The 16,990-nt window shown below is 41.9% G+C and overlaps 2 protein-coding genes across 5 annotated transcripts in view; both read left to right on the top strand.

Annotated features, from left to right (window-relative positions):
* The first annotated feature begins 3,374 nt into the window (after nucleotides 1-3,374).
* On the top strand, nucleotides 3,375-13,520 carry telo2 (TEL2, telomere maintenance 2, homolog (S. cerevisiae)). Of its 3 annotated transcripts, none has more exons than XM_039789134.1 (21): nucleotides 3,375-3,442; nucleotides 4,031-4,402; nucleotides 4,490-4,767; nucleotides 4,902-4,970; nucleotides 5,177-5,324; nucleotides 5,434-5,536; nucleotides 6,020-6,088; nucleotides 6,265-6,406; nucleotides 6,565-6,701; nucleotides 6,832-6,917; nucleotides 7,340-7,438; nucleotides 7,518-7,606; nucleotides 7,709-7,800; nucleotides 8,026-8,142; nucleotides 8,271-8,342; nucleotides 8,452-8,622; nucleotides 10,473-10,564; nucleotides 10,669-10,768; nucleotides 11,503-11,567; nucleotides 11,857-11,972; nucleotides 12,598-13,520. In XM_039789134.1, the coding sequence occupies exons 2-21, from the start codon at nucleotides 4,062-4,064 to the stop codon at nucleotides 12,717-12,719; spliced, it is 2,508 nt and encodes an 835-aa protein (XP_039645068.1). In that variant the 5' UTR covers nucleotides 3,375-3,442; nucleotides 4,031-4,061; the 3' UTR covers nucleotides 12,720-13,520. The 3 variants fall into 3 exon arrangements, with proteins under 3 accessions (XP_039645068.1, XP_039645070.1, XP_039645069.1); XM_039789136.1 differs by having other exon boundaries at nucleotides 3,394-3,545; XM_039789135.1 differs by having other exon boundaries at nucleotides 3,394-3,637.
* A 506-nt stretch (nucleotides 13,521-14,026) lies between these two features.
* Nucleotides 14,027-16,990, top strand: part of ift140 (intraflagellar transport 140 homolog (Chlamydomonas)) — a 28,706-nt gene continuing 25,742 nt past the window's right edge. Inside the window, exons 1-9 of one of the 2 annotated variants that reach the window (XM_039788552.1) lie at nucleotides 14,027-14,157; nucleotides 14,682-14,845; nucleotides 15,010-15,228; nucleotides 15,535-15,656; nucleotides 15,794-15,924; nucleotides 16,019-16,194; nucleotides 16,272-16,363; nucleotides 16,441-16,547; nucleotides 16,741-16,883. In XM_039788552.1, coding sequence (XP_039644486.1) covers nucleotides 14,699-14,845; nucleotides 15,010-15,228; nucleotides 15,535-15,656; nucleotides 15,794-15,924; nucleotides 16,019-16,194; nucleotides 16,272-16,363; nucleotides 16,441-16,547; nucleotides 16,741-16,883 — 1,137 coding nt within the window. In that variant the 5' untranslated portion in view covers nucleotides 14,027-14,157; nucleotides 14,682-14,698. Of the gene's footprint in view, nucleotides 14,158-14,681; nucleotides 14,846-15,009; nucleotides 15,229-15,392; nucleotides 15,657-15,793; nucleotides 15,925-16,018; nucleotides 16,195-16,271; nucleotides 16,364-16,440; nucleotides 16,548-16,740; nucleotides 16,884-16,990 lie in introns of those variants that run through there. The other variant, XM_039788551.1, reaches the window with a different exon arrangement.

The following is a 16,990-nucleotide window of genomic DNA, read 5'->3' as shown; positions in this document are numbered from 1 at the left end:
TATGAATTAAAAGTGATGCTTGAGGGGATTTCCTTTTTTATAAGTATTTGACGTTTTCAGTTCCTTAACTCAAATGGATATATTCCAACTGAAAATATGTGTAAAAGTTTGTCAGAGAGAAGGGAACAAATCAATTTTCTGCAATGCCCATTTATTTCCCTTTCATGTCCAAGCTCCATGTGATTGTTTCTGATCATGAGAGACACTGCCAGTGTAGTTAACAGAAAGCCTGGAGGTATTCCTTGGCCTCCAACCTATCAGCCCCACCTGCTGGTTGGGGATATGTACTGCATGGCCCCTTAACCACACGTCTCCAGTGTCACAATGTTGTTAATACATTTACCAGTTGTCAACACTATATTAACTCCCACAACTGCCAGAGAAGACCGAGGTGAAGACCCTCTGTCCCCTAATAGTGACCATTATTCTATTCTATTCTATTAATAAAAACACTTGAGTTCCATTACTTAACTATAGCATATATTTGTCTGGTGTGCAATTGACTTAGACCTGTTGACTTTGCGCTGCTATAAATCACACTATTGTCACTTTACTAGCACCACTCACTTTACCATGTCAAGTGAAGCTTGGCACACAACATCATGGCTTGACCACTGCACTAGCACTGCTGACATCCATATCAGACCATGTGCCGTTTGCTATGAAGCTTGATGTGGAAAGTCTCCCTGAGTTGACCCAGGGGGTGAATGATAGCTGCTAAATTGGTTTTGGCAAAACTCACAAATGATGATCTCTTGACATACTGTATGAAAACTGAGATTTTTCTAGGGAATGCTATTATGTGCTCTGATGTGAACTGTAATGATATCTCCCACTGTGAAACCCTCTGTGCCATGTATGACAGTATTGTGGGTGCAATGTGTGAGGCTAGTAGATCATACCTTATTCTACCTGTAAAAACAAACAGCATTAAGCCTGGCTGTAACAAGCATGTTGAGGCTCATCATGCAGAAGCTAAGGTAGCATTTAAGGCATGGGTGCAGGCAGGCAGACCCAGAATTGGCCCTTCCCTTGAGTATAAAAAGCGTACTAGCGCTAGACTCAAATATGCCATCCGCTACATTGGTAAACATGAACAGGCTATGAAAGCTAACTCTATGGCTGAGAAACATCTGGGTAAGGATGTTACTGGCTTCTGGAAGGAGGTGAGAGCTCTAAACAGGGTCAATGCATTGCTTCCGTGTGCTATAGAGGGGGTGTCTGGAGCTGTGGAGGCAACACTATTCTGCCTTATTTAACTGTGTTAAAAGTGACTCCTACAAAGTGGCAAATATTGTCAACAGTAATCCAGAGATAATCACCTCCAGTGAAGTCTGCCAGGCCGTAGCACAGTTATCGGATAAGAAAGCGAGTGGGCCAGACCATATTACAGCAGAGCACCTTAAGTTTTCTAGCCCAAAGGTGGCAGTACTGCTTGCTATTTGCTTTTCTGGATTTATGACCCATGGCATGCTACCTGAATCTATGTTGTCTGTTACTCTTGTGCCTGTCATCAAGGACAAAGCTGGCAAGGTTGGGAGTTTGGATAATTATAGGCCGATAGCCCTAGCCAGTGTGATATCTAAAGTACTGGAAAGAATTCTGCTTGATCGTCTATGTCCTTATATTGGCACCACTGACAATCAATTTGGCTTTAAAGCTAAGCTTGGTACTGATTTGTGTATTTATGCCTTGAAGGAGGCAACACAGGGGTACATAAGGCAGAATTCATCTATGCTAGTTGGGTTTATTGATGCTTCCAAGGCCTTTGATAGAGTGAATCATTATAAGCTATTTGAAAAACTGAGCCAAAGGGGCGCACCTGACAGTATTATAAGAATTCTGGCTTACTGGTATGCCAACCAGAATATGCAGGTTAAATGGGGTAATACAGTCTCTGCCTCCTTTGGGGTAAGTAATTGGGTACGTCAGGGGGGGCTACTCTCACCAGCACTCTTTAACGTGTACATGGATGAGTTATCTAACCAATTGACAAGATGTAAAACAGGCTGTATGATTGGTAACGCTTTGGTAAATCATCTCATGTATGCGGATGATTTGGCCATTTTCTCTCCCAGCAGTGCTGGTTTTCAGTTGCTACTGAATATCTGCTCTGAATATGGGGTGAAATATGATGTGTTGTATAATGGTAAAAAAAGTGCTGTCTTGATTTGTAGGACAATAATGGACAAAGACATTTGTTTTCCAGACTTTTATCTATCAGGACAAGTGATGAGTGTCTGTAATAAAATTAAATATCTGCATTACAGATCAGTTATCTGATGATGAGGATATACTCAGGCAGCGTCCCATATTATATGCCCAAGCTAACACATTGGTAAGAAAATACCACATGTGCACGGATGATGTCAAAATGAGTCTGTTTAAAGCTTATTGTACTCCTCTGTATACTGCTCCCTTTTGGAGTAAGTTCAAAAAGGCAAGCATGCAGAAGCTCAAGGTTGCTTATAATGACTTAGAATGAATGTATGAGGATACTGCTCAAAAAACCTAGGTGCTCTAGTGCAAGTGACCTGTTCTGTAATGCAGGGGTCAGCACCTTCCAGGGATTGTTGAGGAGTCTCATCTACAAATTCATTTGTCGCCTGAACGTCTCCCAAAATAGCATTGTTATGCTATTAGTAAATCCTAGGTTTAGTGCCATATGATACCAATCATCACTATGGAAACACTGGTATAAGTGTCTTTTATAGAAATGTAGTATTGTTGTTTCTTCTGGCTTTTATTTCTTTGTATATGTTTTTATTTGTTTTTAAGGTATGTTGTATGTCATGTCTGTGTCTTTTGAATGGACCTTGAGTCTGGAATAAAAACGTTGATGATGATGATTTATCTCTAAATACACTGTATAGTTTCTATTTCATTCTATTCTATTTTAGTTTGTGTACCTCTTACTGTTTATTTCTGTTACTTTCTATTATTCTCTGTACTTATTTATGTTGTACTGCTGCTACAAAAAACAATTTTCCCGGGGGATCAATAAAGGTGCAATATTTATGTAAGATTTATTTTCAACTGTTAATTAGTGTCATGACACTTGTGTTATCAATATTCAGCTGACAAATCAATAATTACGAATTGTGCAAATTAGTATAATAGGCCTAATGGAAAAGGCAATAGAAAATGAATCCATTTGATTAACTTAGAAAAAAAAAAACACTAAATCAATGAAAGACTGGCACATGCTGAATTATTGACCGATTCGTTTATTTGTTAATTGATGTAAAAGCGATCAACTGATCATGACGTAAAAGGCATCCAGAAGTGTTACAAAAACCGTTGGCTTCTTGAATGCCTCACGGGTCAGACTGTCCCCGGAACCTTCCCTCTTCTTCTTTCTTACAACGAACGTATTTTGATAGAGCACACAAACAGAGCGAGGTGAAGGGACACCGCGGGATGTTAAAAACGACACCTGACAGTAGGAAATGAAAATTTCCTCACGAATAGAAACGTTTTAATATCACAGTGACTATAAATCATGTCCGCCATATACATCTGTTTTGTTTAATACAAATGCACAAGTGCGTATGAGTTTTGACAGGCTAACAGTTCTAGCTAATTCAAAAGGCAACGCAGTTGGGAGAGATGTGTGTGGTCTGAGTGAGCCATAACGGTAACGTTACTGATAGCTGACGCTAGCTGTGACTAAAAACACAATTAACGTTCTTTTTCTTAGCATGAGTGAAGGCTGTACATCCAGCAAGTGTTGGTGTGATATTATTTATACCACGGTCTGGGTGAAAACAGGCTGTCCAATAAAGAGGGATGACGTCGTCCATTAATGTCTGATAATGGACACCTTGTTCGGCATTAACCCCATGGATGTATTATAAAATTACCCCCTACATAACCTATAGCTTGACTTCAAACCTTAAAATTGTAAAATACACTCAATTGTTAAGAATGGTGACTTGTGTGTTGTTTTGTGTGGAGATAGATGCATAACTTGGTAGAAACTGTTCACAGGTGTTTCAGTGTGAAATATCCTTTTCATGTTTTTGTTTAGGAGGTAAAACAAGGTTGTTACCATTTTAAAGATGGAGTCCCTTGCCCTGAATACAGAGGTTCGCCTAGCGGTGGCCCAGTGTTTCCGGACCTTCACTACATCCACAGATACCAAAGACATTATCACAACTCTTCAAACGCTCCACTCTTACTTGGATGAAGGACCAGAGGGTAGAACCACTTCATTTCAGCGGGCCGAGTTCAGGAGAGCTCACTTCACCCGTACACTTCAGTTCCTTGTCAGCAACATACAGGCTGACTGGTTCCGCAGCCTCACCGCAGCCCAGCGAACAGAGTTATGGGACGGCCTGTTCCTAAAAGGCCCTCCAGAGCAGGCGCTGCTGGTGTTGATGGAGGGAATAGGAGAGCTAAGGTGGGTGGTATTGGCTAGAAGACACAAGGCATTTTCATCATGTTGTCTATTCACTAATTACCTAATTTCACTGCCTCTCCACCACAGAGCCAGCACAAATCTGGACCACTTGGTCAGCATCACTGAGAAGTTCCTTCAGAGCGGTCGACTCGCTGAGCTGCTGTGGTCCTACTGTCTGGAGACAGGTCCCTCTGACTCCCCCCAGCTGCGAGAGACTCTGCTGGGACGTATTGTGGCGCTGCCGGACCTTGCCGCCAACAGGTTACATCCAAAAAACAAGCCCCTTTTTCTTCCTCAGCAGTACCATCCACTACTGGCTACAGCTATGCTCACTGCCCTGGAGCGGACCTGCCAAGCACTCAAAGGTCTGGGAACTGCTTCTTTCAAACTCTTTGCAATAATGACAGCATGTGGCTTATGTCAAAGATTTATTGTTGTGACATCAAAACGATAATGTCAAATTCATTCTGTCTGTGTATCTGACTTGTATTTTTAACAGATGGCACAGACTGCTCCTTGACTTTCGTGGCTCAGACACTTGGGAAAGTGTGTATCCAGGGCCATAGTGGTGAGTTCAGTGGAAATGACATAGTGGTAATAATATGTAACAAGAATATTACCAATAGGCATAACTAACTATCAACCATGAAATTCAATTCACTGTTTACCTCCAACTCTATAGGAAATTAATTGACCCCTGGTTGTTAGTTGCTGGGTCGGTAGTGACACGAGAACCTTTTATCCTCCTCTGGCATTTTGGTTTTTTATCTACAGGTTTGGTGCTGGCAGTGATGGCTCCTCGGCTGTCTGCGTGCACACGCTCAGACATGGTGTGGCAGAGGGTTTGCTGGAAGCTGCTGGAGAACGTTCCACAGCAATGGATGGAGAGCGTGCTCACTGGACTGGTGCAGGCTGTCAGCAGGTAAGGTGGAGACAGTCACATTCAAACAGCTTGCAGTTTATATGGCCTCTTAGCTCTCACTTTTCTATCTGCCTTTAATAACACCAGTCTCTTGCCTCTTTTTTTCCAGCCCTGATGCCTTGGGCAGGATCATTGGGAATCTAGTGTTGACAAATAAAAAGGCCCAGTTTGTTATTACTCATAAACTGCTGTTACTGCAGTACAAGTATGAGGTAAGAAGATAACTTGCAGCCTGACAATAAATCATATAATCTTATAAATCCTTATAAAACCTTGCCCCCCCCCCCCATATTTGTCTGATCTCCTCCAGCGTCCCACTCCCTCCCGCTCCCTCAGATCCTCTTCCTCCATACACCTGTCTGTCCCCTCCGCCCGTCTCACCACCATGGGGAGCAGAGCATTCAGCCGCTCTGCTCCCCGTCTCTGGAATTCATTACCACCCCAACTTAGAAACATCGATTCATTCCCCCGTTTCAAATTGCAACTCAAAACACATCTGTTTAAAATGGCCTATTCCACGTTTTGTCAATTGCTCTGCCTCTTTCTGTTGTTGTTATTGTTGTTGTATTCTTTATTTTTTGCTGTTTTTAAATGTCCTATGTATCCCTGTACGGTGTCCTTGAGTGCTGAGAAAGGCGCCTTTAAATAAAATGTATTATTATTAAATATATGAAGCATGTGTTTTTTTTTCTCAGACTCAAGTCTTGAGAATTGTCCTGGGTTACCTCGCAGCAGACAGGGAGCGAAGGCCACTGCTCATCCAGGTGAGTGCATTAGGATGTTCACCAGCCAAATGAGGTCATGTGTATATATATTTATATTGATGATCATGACGTGTGTGTGTGTGTGTGTGTGTGTGTGTGTGTGTGTGTGTGTGTGTGTGTGTGTGTGTGTGTGTGTGTGTGTGTGTGTGTGTGTTCGTGTGTGTGTTCGTTCTCAGGTGTTACGGTCTGTGTCCCAGGCCTGGGCTAACCCCAGTGCAGTGAAGCACACACCTCTGGAGCAGCAGCTGTACGTCAGCAAGGCTCTACTGCTGAGTGTGAGTCTGCTGAGAGACTCTGAGCTACAGGAGCTACGCTCAGGTACAGACAGCGTTTGATGCCTCCAATCACTCAGTAAACCAACAGTCAAAATAGAAGTGATCATGGCTCCACATGCTTGTATCACACACTCTATAAAATGGTCCTATGATGCGTGTTGCTTTCAGCTCTCCTCTCTCTGTGTGCCTCCTCTCTCTCAGAGTTACTTCAGTGTATGCTGGGCGGCATGCAGAGCCACCTGGACAGCAGCTTGGTGCGTATCAGGCGTATGGGCATGGTGGTGGGAGAGTGCCTGAGCTCTCGCATGGATATCAATAACACTAAGCTCAAGTTTGAGGTACAAACAATGTGTTAATTGCAAGATACAATGCTCGTCGGCCTAATTGGCTTCAACGTATTTGACTTATCACTTGACTGAAATACCGTTTGAAACCTGTGTCTGAGTTTGTAGTGTGTATGTGTTGTAGTATGATCAGGACGAGGAAAGTCAAGAGCTGCTCTCTCTGATGACTCCCATTGCTGGTGATGAGCCAGAGGCTGAGCCTGCGAACGGGTAAGTGTCTACATCTCTGTAAATGTTACAATTTGGAGGAATCTTAACTGATATGCAACCAAGTCTGGCAGTTTTGTGTAAGATTTATACACAAAATGTAATGCTTGGTAGTTCATAGTGGTAAGTTGTTTTAAACTTACCACTATGAACTACCAAGCATTACTATCCCTATTTATATAGGTTGTGGGTGATATGTCTCTGCTAAAATATAAATTTAGCTACATCTACTACAAAATGTAAGAATCCGCAGTCTGTTTTATAGCGTGTTAAATGAAGAAAATGAACTCCCAAGGACACACACTGCCAGTAATATTCTGATTACTTAACGACTATGTTTAAACAACGGGCCAGTTCCCATGAAATGTAGTCAATATATATTTGTAGGCATTGCTTGTATTTAAGAGAAGGTCTGTCATCTGCAGAGTTGATTCTCCTCCAGAGACTGGTGAAACAACTCCATTTACTCACAATGTATCGTCTCAAAATAAGTCAAACACTGAGCCAGACTCCGACCTGGACAGGTAAGTATTAGCTCTTGTCTGTTATACTAAATGTATGTGTGGGGAGTGTTTTTGTTAACTCCAAGTCTTACTGGTGCAGCGACGATGAGCTCACGCCGTACGATATGTCTGGCGATCAGGAAAAAATGGAAGCACCCCCACCCCGCTACCTACGAGACTGCCTGGAAAGTATGGCTCCACAGATCATATTTATTCTACCTTACCGATCACGTCCTATTTAAATGCTGTGCTGCTAGCTCCAGCTCTAAGAATTTCTTATCTGTCATCCAGCTTTAATTTCCTCTGAGGACGCGGTGCGTGTGGAGCTCAGTTTGAGAGCCGCTGAGGGTTTAGTGAGGAAGAACGTTTTTGCAACCAGAGAGGTATGACAGCAACACACGACAGAACTATCCAATGCTTCAGGTTCATTCATTTCTAAAATTACGCTTCAAAGTACTGCTCATATATTTAGCTTTTTAAATACAATTAGAACATTGTGGTTCAGTTTCCTGTAAAGATGTGGCCCTTATTTGGCCTTTATTATAAAACTGACACAGTGACAGAAGGTGTTGTTCCTTACCTTACCATTTGTTTGTTTGTTTGTTCAGATCAGTGTCCAGCTGACCAAAGTGCTTCTTCACATGGAGGATAAATACAGCATAAATAGCTTCCTGAGTCTCAGACAGGCGACCATGGTGGCGCTCACCGTCACTGACAGTATCCCTGTATGAGCTTCACCTTAATTTCTTCACGGTTTACCTTTTCAAATCAAAATTTCTGTTCATTACCACACAGCTTTATTGCCATTTTAGAGCATGCATTCTGCTTTTTTTCTCTTTGCTTTCCGTGATAGGTGACTCAGTATTTGACCACAGAGTTTTACTCCTTGAACTACAGTCTTCGCCAGCGGCTCGATATCTTGGAGGTGAAAACAACAGGTTTTTTTTTGTAGTGCCTGTGTGCCTTCACTAAAGAAACTTTTAGAAACTCTTTTGAGTGTAATCATGAGGCTGTTCTTGTTTTTGGTTTCTCAGGTCCTTGCTCTGGCAGCGCAGGAGCTCTCTAAGCCAATCGATGAAAAGAGAAATCCATCTATGGGTATTGCTGCCAGCATGGATTTGACTCTGTACCCTGGTGACAACCCGGTGCACTGGCGACAAGTAGTAGAGAAGCGGATTCAAAGCAAGACAAAACGCCTCAGAAAGGTTAAAATAGACCGATATTTTCATCTCCCTTTTTAGTATTTGAGTGAAGGCTTACCCCTAGAGCGGGATATATGGTTCTGCGTGGGCTCCGTCAGAGTTTACGCCATAGCCTACGTAAGTGGCCTGAGGTTTATACTTATGCGCTGGTATCGACATCGTCCTAGTGTAACTCTTTAAGAGAATAGCAGAGCCGGCATGTGTGTTTGCTTGGGAGTGTGTGGTAGAGCGGGTGAGAGAGTGGGTGGGATTAGCTTTGGAGCAAGTACCAGCTCTGGAGGCGTAGACGGAGAAACAAAGTGTCTCCCCTGTGCTTTGTGACCACGGTGGGAAAGCTGTAGCAGGAAAAGTTAACCCTCTCCTTGATTTCATCTATCTATAAATTGCAGGAACGTCTGTCTGTCTGTGTGTTATGCGCATATTTCTCGAACCGTTAGTCCGATGGTGTCTTGTTACGGGCATGAGTAAGTGCGGTGCCAAGTTTGACGTTGTTTGGATTAGAAATGCAAAAGATATCGTTAAATATATATCGGTAAAAGAAGCACACATTGGCTTTTGCTGCTGTAGCCGCTAGCCACTCCCCCGCTCACACTGAGAACCAGAGAGCAGCGGAGCTTTGGCAGCTAAAATGTGACATACACCTCAGACCCAAAAAAATGTGCAAAGTAGCACTACTTTGGACTGTCTTTGACTTTGAATAAACAAACGACAATTCCCAAATTGTTTTCCAACATTTTTGACGTTTGTATTTGCTTTTTCCAACGTTTTAAATTGTACAATTTTTCTTCTACACATTTTCAGTGCTTATTTCTACTCCTATATTTTATGATATTAAACAAAAATTAAAAACGGGTCAATTTGACCCGAAGTCAACACATGGGTTAAGGACGTTTCAGAATCCCACACGTGCAAAGCACAACCAGTTACAGACAACAAGTGGCAGCGAGAAGTATCTGTATGTATGTGTGTCCATGTTTGGGGGGGGAAGGTAACCTGCACATCACACGCAGACGCCACATGCAGAACGCTTTACAACAGCGGGGGGGGGGACTCTGTTCCTGCTATTCTTGAGTTGCTGTGAGCTGGCAGAACATAACGTAATCTCGAAGATTATTCCTTCACAGCACTGTGCAATGCAAGAAAATCTCAGAGCTGAACCGGGCAGACACATCAGTTTTCATCGGACTCGCCCTCGGGTTAATTAACTTAGGCTTCAACACTAATATTACCGTCGCCAAAATACCCCCGCAAATCTAATCCATACTTCACCGTTAACCGTCAAGCCACTAAACCTGTATGGAAATGAACACCTCTGCTGAAATGTTAAATTCCTTAACAATCATACGACACAAGACGTCTCTCTCTCTCTCTCTCTCTCTCTCTCTCTCTCACACACACACACAATCACAGTCCGGTTCTGGTGGTTGATGATAATGTCTGATTACTCCACATTTTCATTGTGATATTTTGTGATTACATTCAGAATCTGCAACGTTCTCTGTCAGGTACTAAATACAGTTAGGTACTAAATACAATAGTACAATGTCTTCCTCTGACGTAAAAGTAGCTTACACTGTAAGTTAGTAGTAGGCTATACAGTGGAGTTGCATATTAGGTGGTTTGGGGTCCTTCTGTAAGTAATTTTGGGGTTCAATTTGGTTTTGAAGAATTCTACAAGCAGGCATACCATTTTCAACGGGCACTGCACTAGTGTTGTTAATGGAAAAGAGAACCCAGAAATGAGCAGGGGGAAATGCGACACAACCAAGCCACGGCCAAGTGGACCAATCACAGTTGTTGCGGTCTGCGTCGCTGCAACGTTAAGCTTTTCAGTCATTTCTCTTGTGCTACAGGGTGCCACACAACCTCCAGCTGAAGCCACCCCTAACCGTTATGCCCCTGTTGCTGGACATTTCTTTTTTCCTCTGCTCAGCAATTATGACAAGTATGTTATTTTATGCAAATTTAAAAGCTAAACCCCCACATTTTCTGTATACTAAAGTGCACAATTGAACATTTTAAAACTGCAATGTAATACCTTTCTTCCAGGCCTCAGGTGACCTTTGACCTGTTGGGCGGTGACCATCTTGTACTGGGCAGGTTGATCCACACCTTGGGCCTCTTCATGCATCTGGCCATCAATGCACCGGTAATTTTATCCATGCTAACGTGTGACATCATCTCAATGTAGAGCTTTTACATCATTTATGGCCAGGCAGAACAGTTGTAGTTCAGAAGCTGTATCCTTTAAAGTACTCATATTATGCTTTTTGGATTTTTCCCCTTTCCTTTATTGTGTTATATATCTTTTTTTGTGCATGTTATAGGTTTACAAAGTGAAAAAGCCCAAAATCCACCCAAAGGGACTTAGCATCTCCACCAGAAAACTCTGTTCACAAACTGCTCCAAACAGCTCTATTGTAGTCCAGCCTTTACTTCTGTGACAAACGTGCGTCACTTTGTAACACACGTTATAATGCTCACCTAGCTGCTAGCATGGCACGCCCTCTTACTCTACTTCTGGTAGTCCTTACCGAGCTACTGAGCATGTGCGACTCCCAACAAAGATGGAACAGAAGTGTGATGCCTCACTCTGTAGCTAAAACAGAGAGCTCAACACACAGGGTGAAAAGAGGAGCTGCAGCAATGTGCAGTACGACAAAAATATAGTGGTTTTCGAAAATTAAACCATGTAAACCTATTTGATATAACCTCTAAATAAAATTATGAACCTGAAAATGAGCATAAAATGAGCACTTTAAGACCAGGAAAAGCCATTGACACAATATCATAATGTTTCAATGAGCTAATATAAGTTGGAATAACAATATTTTCCAGCTCTACCCCTATAGAATTCCAATGACTTTTTTTTTTTCTTTTCAGATAGCTGCACAGATGGGTTGTGCCTTACTGGACTTTGTGTGGTCGGTGCGCTACCATGTTGATCAGTAAGTATAATTCATGTAGGTGTTTTAGACAGTTAAGTGATGTAACCTCTGTTAAAAAGTCTGAGGAAGCTATTTGTGGTTGTTTACAGCACCATAATGTAGTATTCCTGTATGGCTATTGCTTCTTCCCAGCAACATGTTTTTTTTTTTTTACGTTGTTAATGGAGAATCTAAACAGTCAGCCAAAAAAATAACAAAAGACCTGAATAGACTATAATGTCAGGATGGACAGGATGTTTTATTATCTTATTTCAGTCTGAGCTTTAAACCTGAAATCTGTCTGTTAAAGGATGGTGAGACGAGGCGTCCTCTTCGCTGTCTGCTCTGTGTTTCTGAGTATGCCCAGTCAAAACCTGCTGGTGGACCTCAGTGATCAGCTGTTTGAGACCAGAACGTGGCTGGCAGGTAAAAAAAACCCAACTCATTGCAGGTGGAAAGGGTTCCAAGCGTTCTTTTCTTGGAACTTTGAAATAAATCTCAATAAAATCTCTCCTTATGATGTGAAAGTCAGGCAAAGCATTTATTCCAGTTCTGTCACACATTTAATTTAGAACTTGTTTTAGTTACTAATAATAGATTAACCCTAAAGCACATGATTCTTGTAAATGCACAAAGGTCTGAGGCTGCACCTGCACAATGTAATTCTGTCAGGGATGTCCCCATGGTGACACACATTCATGATCACACAAACACATGAACAGCTGGACTGAGCCTTTCTGGGAAGTAGATGAGGAACAAGGATGTCCTGTCCAACACGGACCGTCCATGACGTGATTGTTGCTCAGCAACAGTTGGATGTTCTTTTATCCCTTTGAGGATAAAAGTAGTTTTACATTGCAGTGATGGAGCTGAATGACATAGGAGACCGTTTTTCCTCCCATGTAAGATTGTTAAATGTGCAAAGAAAATGCCAGAATTGTGTGCATTTTGATTGATTTTCCTTTTGTAATTATACTGAGAAATGTAGACGTTCTTGTCACCACTGCTAAAGCTGCTAATTATCTTTTTTTGTGTGTGTTAATATCCCCAGATGTGGCTGAAGGAGACCCTGATGCAGATTGCCGGAGTCTGGCTGTACAGAGTCTGGTACTGCTGGATAAGAGCCTGAAGAAACAGCTACAAGATCAACAAGCACTGAGCATGGAGCCATGATCACAGCATCAACAATGAACAATGTAATACTGAATGTGTCTCTGATGCGGGGAGGGTTGTAGTGTACCTACGCGTCATCCTCACAGAGCCTGGAGGATTGAGGTCGATTGAAGTGATGTTCCGGATATTTGCCCACACATTTTCATATCCTGGAACACACCAACGGAAAAGGAGGGCACATGTCTTCTGCATACCTAAATCATGCGCACGCGTGCACACACACACACACACACACACACAAACACACACACACACACACACACACACACAAACACAAACACACTATTGTTTAGATGAACTTATGTACCAGATAAAATATTCATTGAATGAAGAATAGGATGCCATTTTGTCGACCAATACAGTGTAAGTTATGAGGATATCCTTTTCAACCTCTTTCCTGTACTGGCACATCTCTCTGTGTGGTTGTTTGTTTGCAAAGGACATCCTGTGAATATTCACGTGCATGGACGCATTCACAAATATTGGAAATACTACTACTACATCCCCCTTTGACAAATGAAATGTGTGTTTCTCTGTATGTCCCTAAACAATGGAACATTTTGAAATATACAGTTGTTTATTTATATATTTTATTTGTAATAGCCTTTGTTTGTGCTATCACTCCCTCCCTCCCAGAATATTTGTGTTTACTGTAAGTGAATGAGGCTGAGAGTAGGTCAGGATATAACAAGTACAGGAGATAATTGTATGAGTGATTTTTACATGGCAGCGTTGAACAGTTCAAACAAAACATGAATAAAATGAAATGAAAATAAAACTGCGAATAAGATTGCAATCAAATTCCATTTAGAGTTGTTGATGTGAAATACCCACAACTGATTATTTAAGAAATATTTACATCTCAAAACAAGGTACAACAATGTAATCTGCACATTACCCATTTTCATTTGAGAAGTGAGTGAATGTGAGCACTGGGGAAATGACATTATAGCTTAACAGTTCTTTGATATGTAAAATCTTGAAGGATACTTCTTTGACTTTATCACTACTGCAGAATTTAAGTTAAATACAGCAACTTAACTGTTACTGCATGGGTTTATGCTGAATATCAATAGTTCCTCTAAGCATGCATGTAGAGTGTTAACAGTGTTAGTTATAATTAAAATAGTTAAATAAAAATTCATTTAAATTAACTGACAAGAAGCTGTGGTGACAACATCAGATAGCATTTTATTTTGGGGAGATTAGAATGCGCTCATTTTAACACGATTTTCGACAACAACTCGCGTGTTCGTTATTTTCCGTAACCCCTCCTCCTGTCCCGCCTTCGAAGTTGTCAGGGGCAACTGTAAGAGACGCTTTTTGCTCACACACAGGAGGCTACAAAACAACACTGGAAGTGACGGTCGATGTTTAAGTTATTTCGAGATTAAACAAGTAGCTAAATCGGCATTTACCTGAAGAAAACGACAGTGAGGTTGGTCTTCATATAATTTAACAGAACGGTGAACTTCATTCTACGGTAGCGAGGACTAAGCAATGAATGCTAACTTTAGGCTCGCTTACCTAGCTTAGCTAGCTTCTGTCAGCAGCTAAAGCTAACTTAATCATTAGTCACATAACGTTAATGGTAGCTGATAGTGCTAACTATTATGGCAAATCCATAGCTAAGTTAAAGCTATGTTTATATCTACTCATAAGTGAACTAACGCTAACTAAGTCAAACAACGTTAACGTTACATTAACGTAGCTAAGTGAAATTATACATTTGGAGTCATTGAATGCTATTTGAGGGTACGTTCAAGAGCGAACTAGCTAGTGATTACCAAGCTTTTACAACACGAATTAGCCAGACAGCTAAGTAGCTGGAAAAGGGACAATAAGCTGCCCAAGAAATACAAAAACGTAAAATCCAAGAATACACAATGAATAACCATGTACAATATTGGAGGCTCCGCCTATATACTAGCTCCCATTCCCTGTTTCTTTTCCCAAATCCAGAGAGGAGCGGTGGGGACATGGCGGTGTATTTTGACCACCGTATTGAGGCCCCTGAAAGCAGTGGTGTGCCCTCTCAGTTGACCTGGCACTCAGCTCTTCCTGTACTGGCTGTGGCCTCAAGCAGCCCCACCACTGGCGGCAATGTAGACCTCTACCTGCAGCAGGTAAACACTGGGCTTTGCAGATGAACACTATTTTCACTACATTACACGAGAGAAAGAACAAAGAAAGACTACTTTGTTATCCACTAATATTTTCCCGTGTGTGGATATTATTAATAACCGCATACTTAACAAAGTTTGCATACTTCATTCCTGTCCATATGCAGGGAGAGTATGTGGAAAGCTGCCATTTAGAACGTCCTTACCAGCCCACAGTGCTGCGCTGGCATCCCACAAAGCCAGTGTTGGCACTAGGCTGGGAGAATGGAGAGGTAGTGCTGCTGACACACCCTGCTGGAGATCAAACAGTCCTTCCCAGCACACATGCAGCCTGCATCACACTGCTGGAGTGGAGTAGCTCTGGCAGCCGGTTACTAGGTTATCAGGTGGGTGTAGTTGTGAATATGACTGAACCAAACACTCTTGCGTGTACTGTATGGATGTATTCTCAACCATACATATCATGCATTTATTGATACATGCTGATAGATTATTTTCTAAAACATGCATTTTTCTGACAATATTTGGACCATGGTTGGATTACCAACATGGCATATTTGGCACAAGCCTTGGCAGGTTAAATCAAGACATAAACTGGATATATTACGTATGCAGATGCAATCTGAAACAATTTAAACTTCACATTTCTTCTTATAGAACCACATAAATATAGTGTAATTATTTAATGACAGACTGGAGCACTAGCAGTATGGAAGGTAGATGCTAGAGGGAGACTTCAAGGAAACCATCTTGTGAAGCATGAATACAACAAACCTCTAACTTGCTGCATCTTCAGACCGTCCTCGCCTGGGGAGTAAGTAAACAGGATGCAATGCTCAGAGTTAGTTATTCTTCTTGACAGTGAGATAATATTCAAAACATTGTGATATCACTTTGCCCTCTTGATCTGAATGCTGTGTTGCTGATAGTAGAACCTTAATTATGTTACAGCGATGTAGCAATGCTAGCCCGAGCATCAGTTAGTGGTGATGAGAGTGCTCTGGACATGTTCAGCTGGAAGGGAGCCCCTCTCAAGATGGGCCCACAGGAGGGACTCACATTCTACGTCAGCACTGCAGATGGTAAGTTATTGATCTACAACCCTGTCAGATCTCTGTTGTGCTTTGAGGCATTGGTTATCTTACATCTTGTTAACCATGTGTACCTCGTATGTAGGTATGGTCCACAGTGTGGATGAGCATTGTAAGACAAGACTACTTCTCAGTGTGGAGGGCGAAATCAAGAAACTGCTCTACCTCGATAAAAGAGAGTTGCTTGCTGTGATCACCGAGACCCTGATGTTGTCACAGTACACTCTTGGACCTGAGGGAGGAGCCCAGGAAGTTATGAAGGTATACTAAAGTCATCAAAGAGGAATTTCTCTCATCTCAAGATCAGTTTGGTTTGTGAACATGTTTCTTTGGGACAGGTTAAGTTGAGCAGCAAGACTGGGCAGAATGTAGACATTGTCTGGACAGAGAATGGCCTCCTTATCACAGCAACAGGGGAACAGGTTATCAGGTCAGTGTACACATACTGTTTGTACACACATACTGTACATTTCATTTTAAACTTGAATGTGTTAATTTTTTTTTTAGGCTGTGGGACCTCGACGGAGACGACAACTATGTTTTACCTCTCGACGAGACTCTGGGGTTTGAGAAAGGAGAGATGATGAACTGTGTCTCGTACTGTGCTGGAAAAGGTAACCGCAAATGTATATTTCCCATTGTGTGAACAGTATAAGGTGCTGTTTTTTTCTTCACATTCCTGTGGACTTGGTAGTTTCAAGATCTTTTATCACATTCTCAAACCTTGAGTGGACTGATTATGTGTTACCACTTGTTACAAACTTTGTGAAGCCTCATTGCTTTTGTATAATGTTGTGGCCTCCCCAGAAATCTTGGCAGCTGGTACCAGCCATGGGCGCATAGCAATGTGGAAGATGGTGGTGCAGCCAGGCGGCAGCAGAGGGGATACCAAGGCCCAGTGGAAGCTACAGACACCCACAGAAATAGAAGGAAATGTCATTCAGCTACAGGTACTATCTGGACTAGCGTTTTTTACAGAACATGATATTATCACATATGAAATTATATAATACAAAAAATGTAAAAATGACAACATATGTGTAGTATTCTACTGGGA

Source organism: Perca fluviatilis, chromosome 21 (assembly GCF_010015445.1).
Source record: "Perca fluviatilis chromosome 21, GENO_Pfluv_1.0, whole genome shotgun sequence".
Classification (NCBI taxonomy): domain Eukaryota; kingdom Metazoa; phylum Chordata; class Actinopteri; order Perciformes; family Percidae; genus Perca; species Perca fluviatilis.
The sequence above is the reverse complement of the archived record's forward strand: the minus strand, read 5'-3'. Positions and strand labels throughout refer to the sequence as shown.

Coding starts and splice junctions, on each gene's coding strand:
- telo2 (XM_039789134.1), top strand. CDS start 4,062: ATGGAGTCCCTTGCCCTGAATACAGAGGTTCGCCTAGCGGTGGCCCAG. Junction 5,537..6,019: donor TACTGCAGTACAAGTATGAG/GTAAGAAGATAA, acceptor TTTTTTTCTCAG/ACTCAAGTCTTGAGAATTGT. Junction 7,801..8,025: donor ACGTTTTTGCAACCAGAGAG/GTATGACAGCAA, acceptor TTGTTTGTTCAG/ATCAGTGTCCAGCTGACCAA.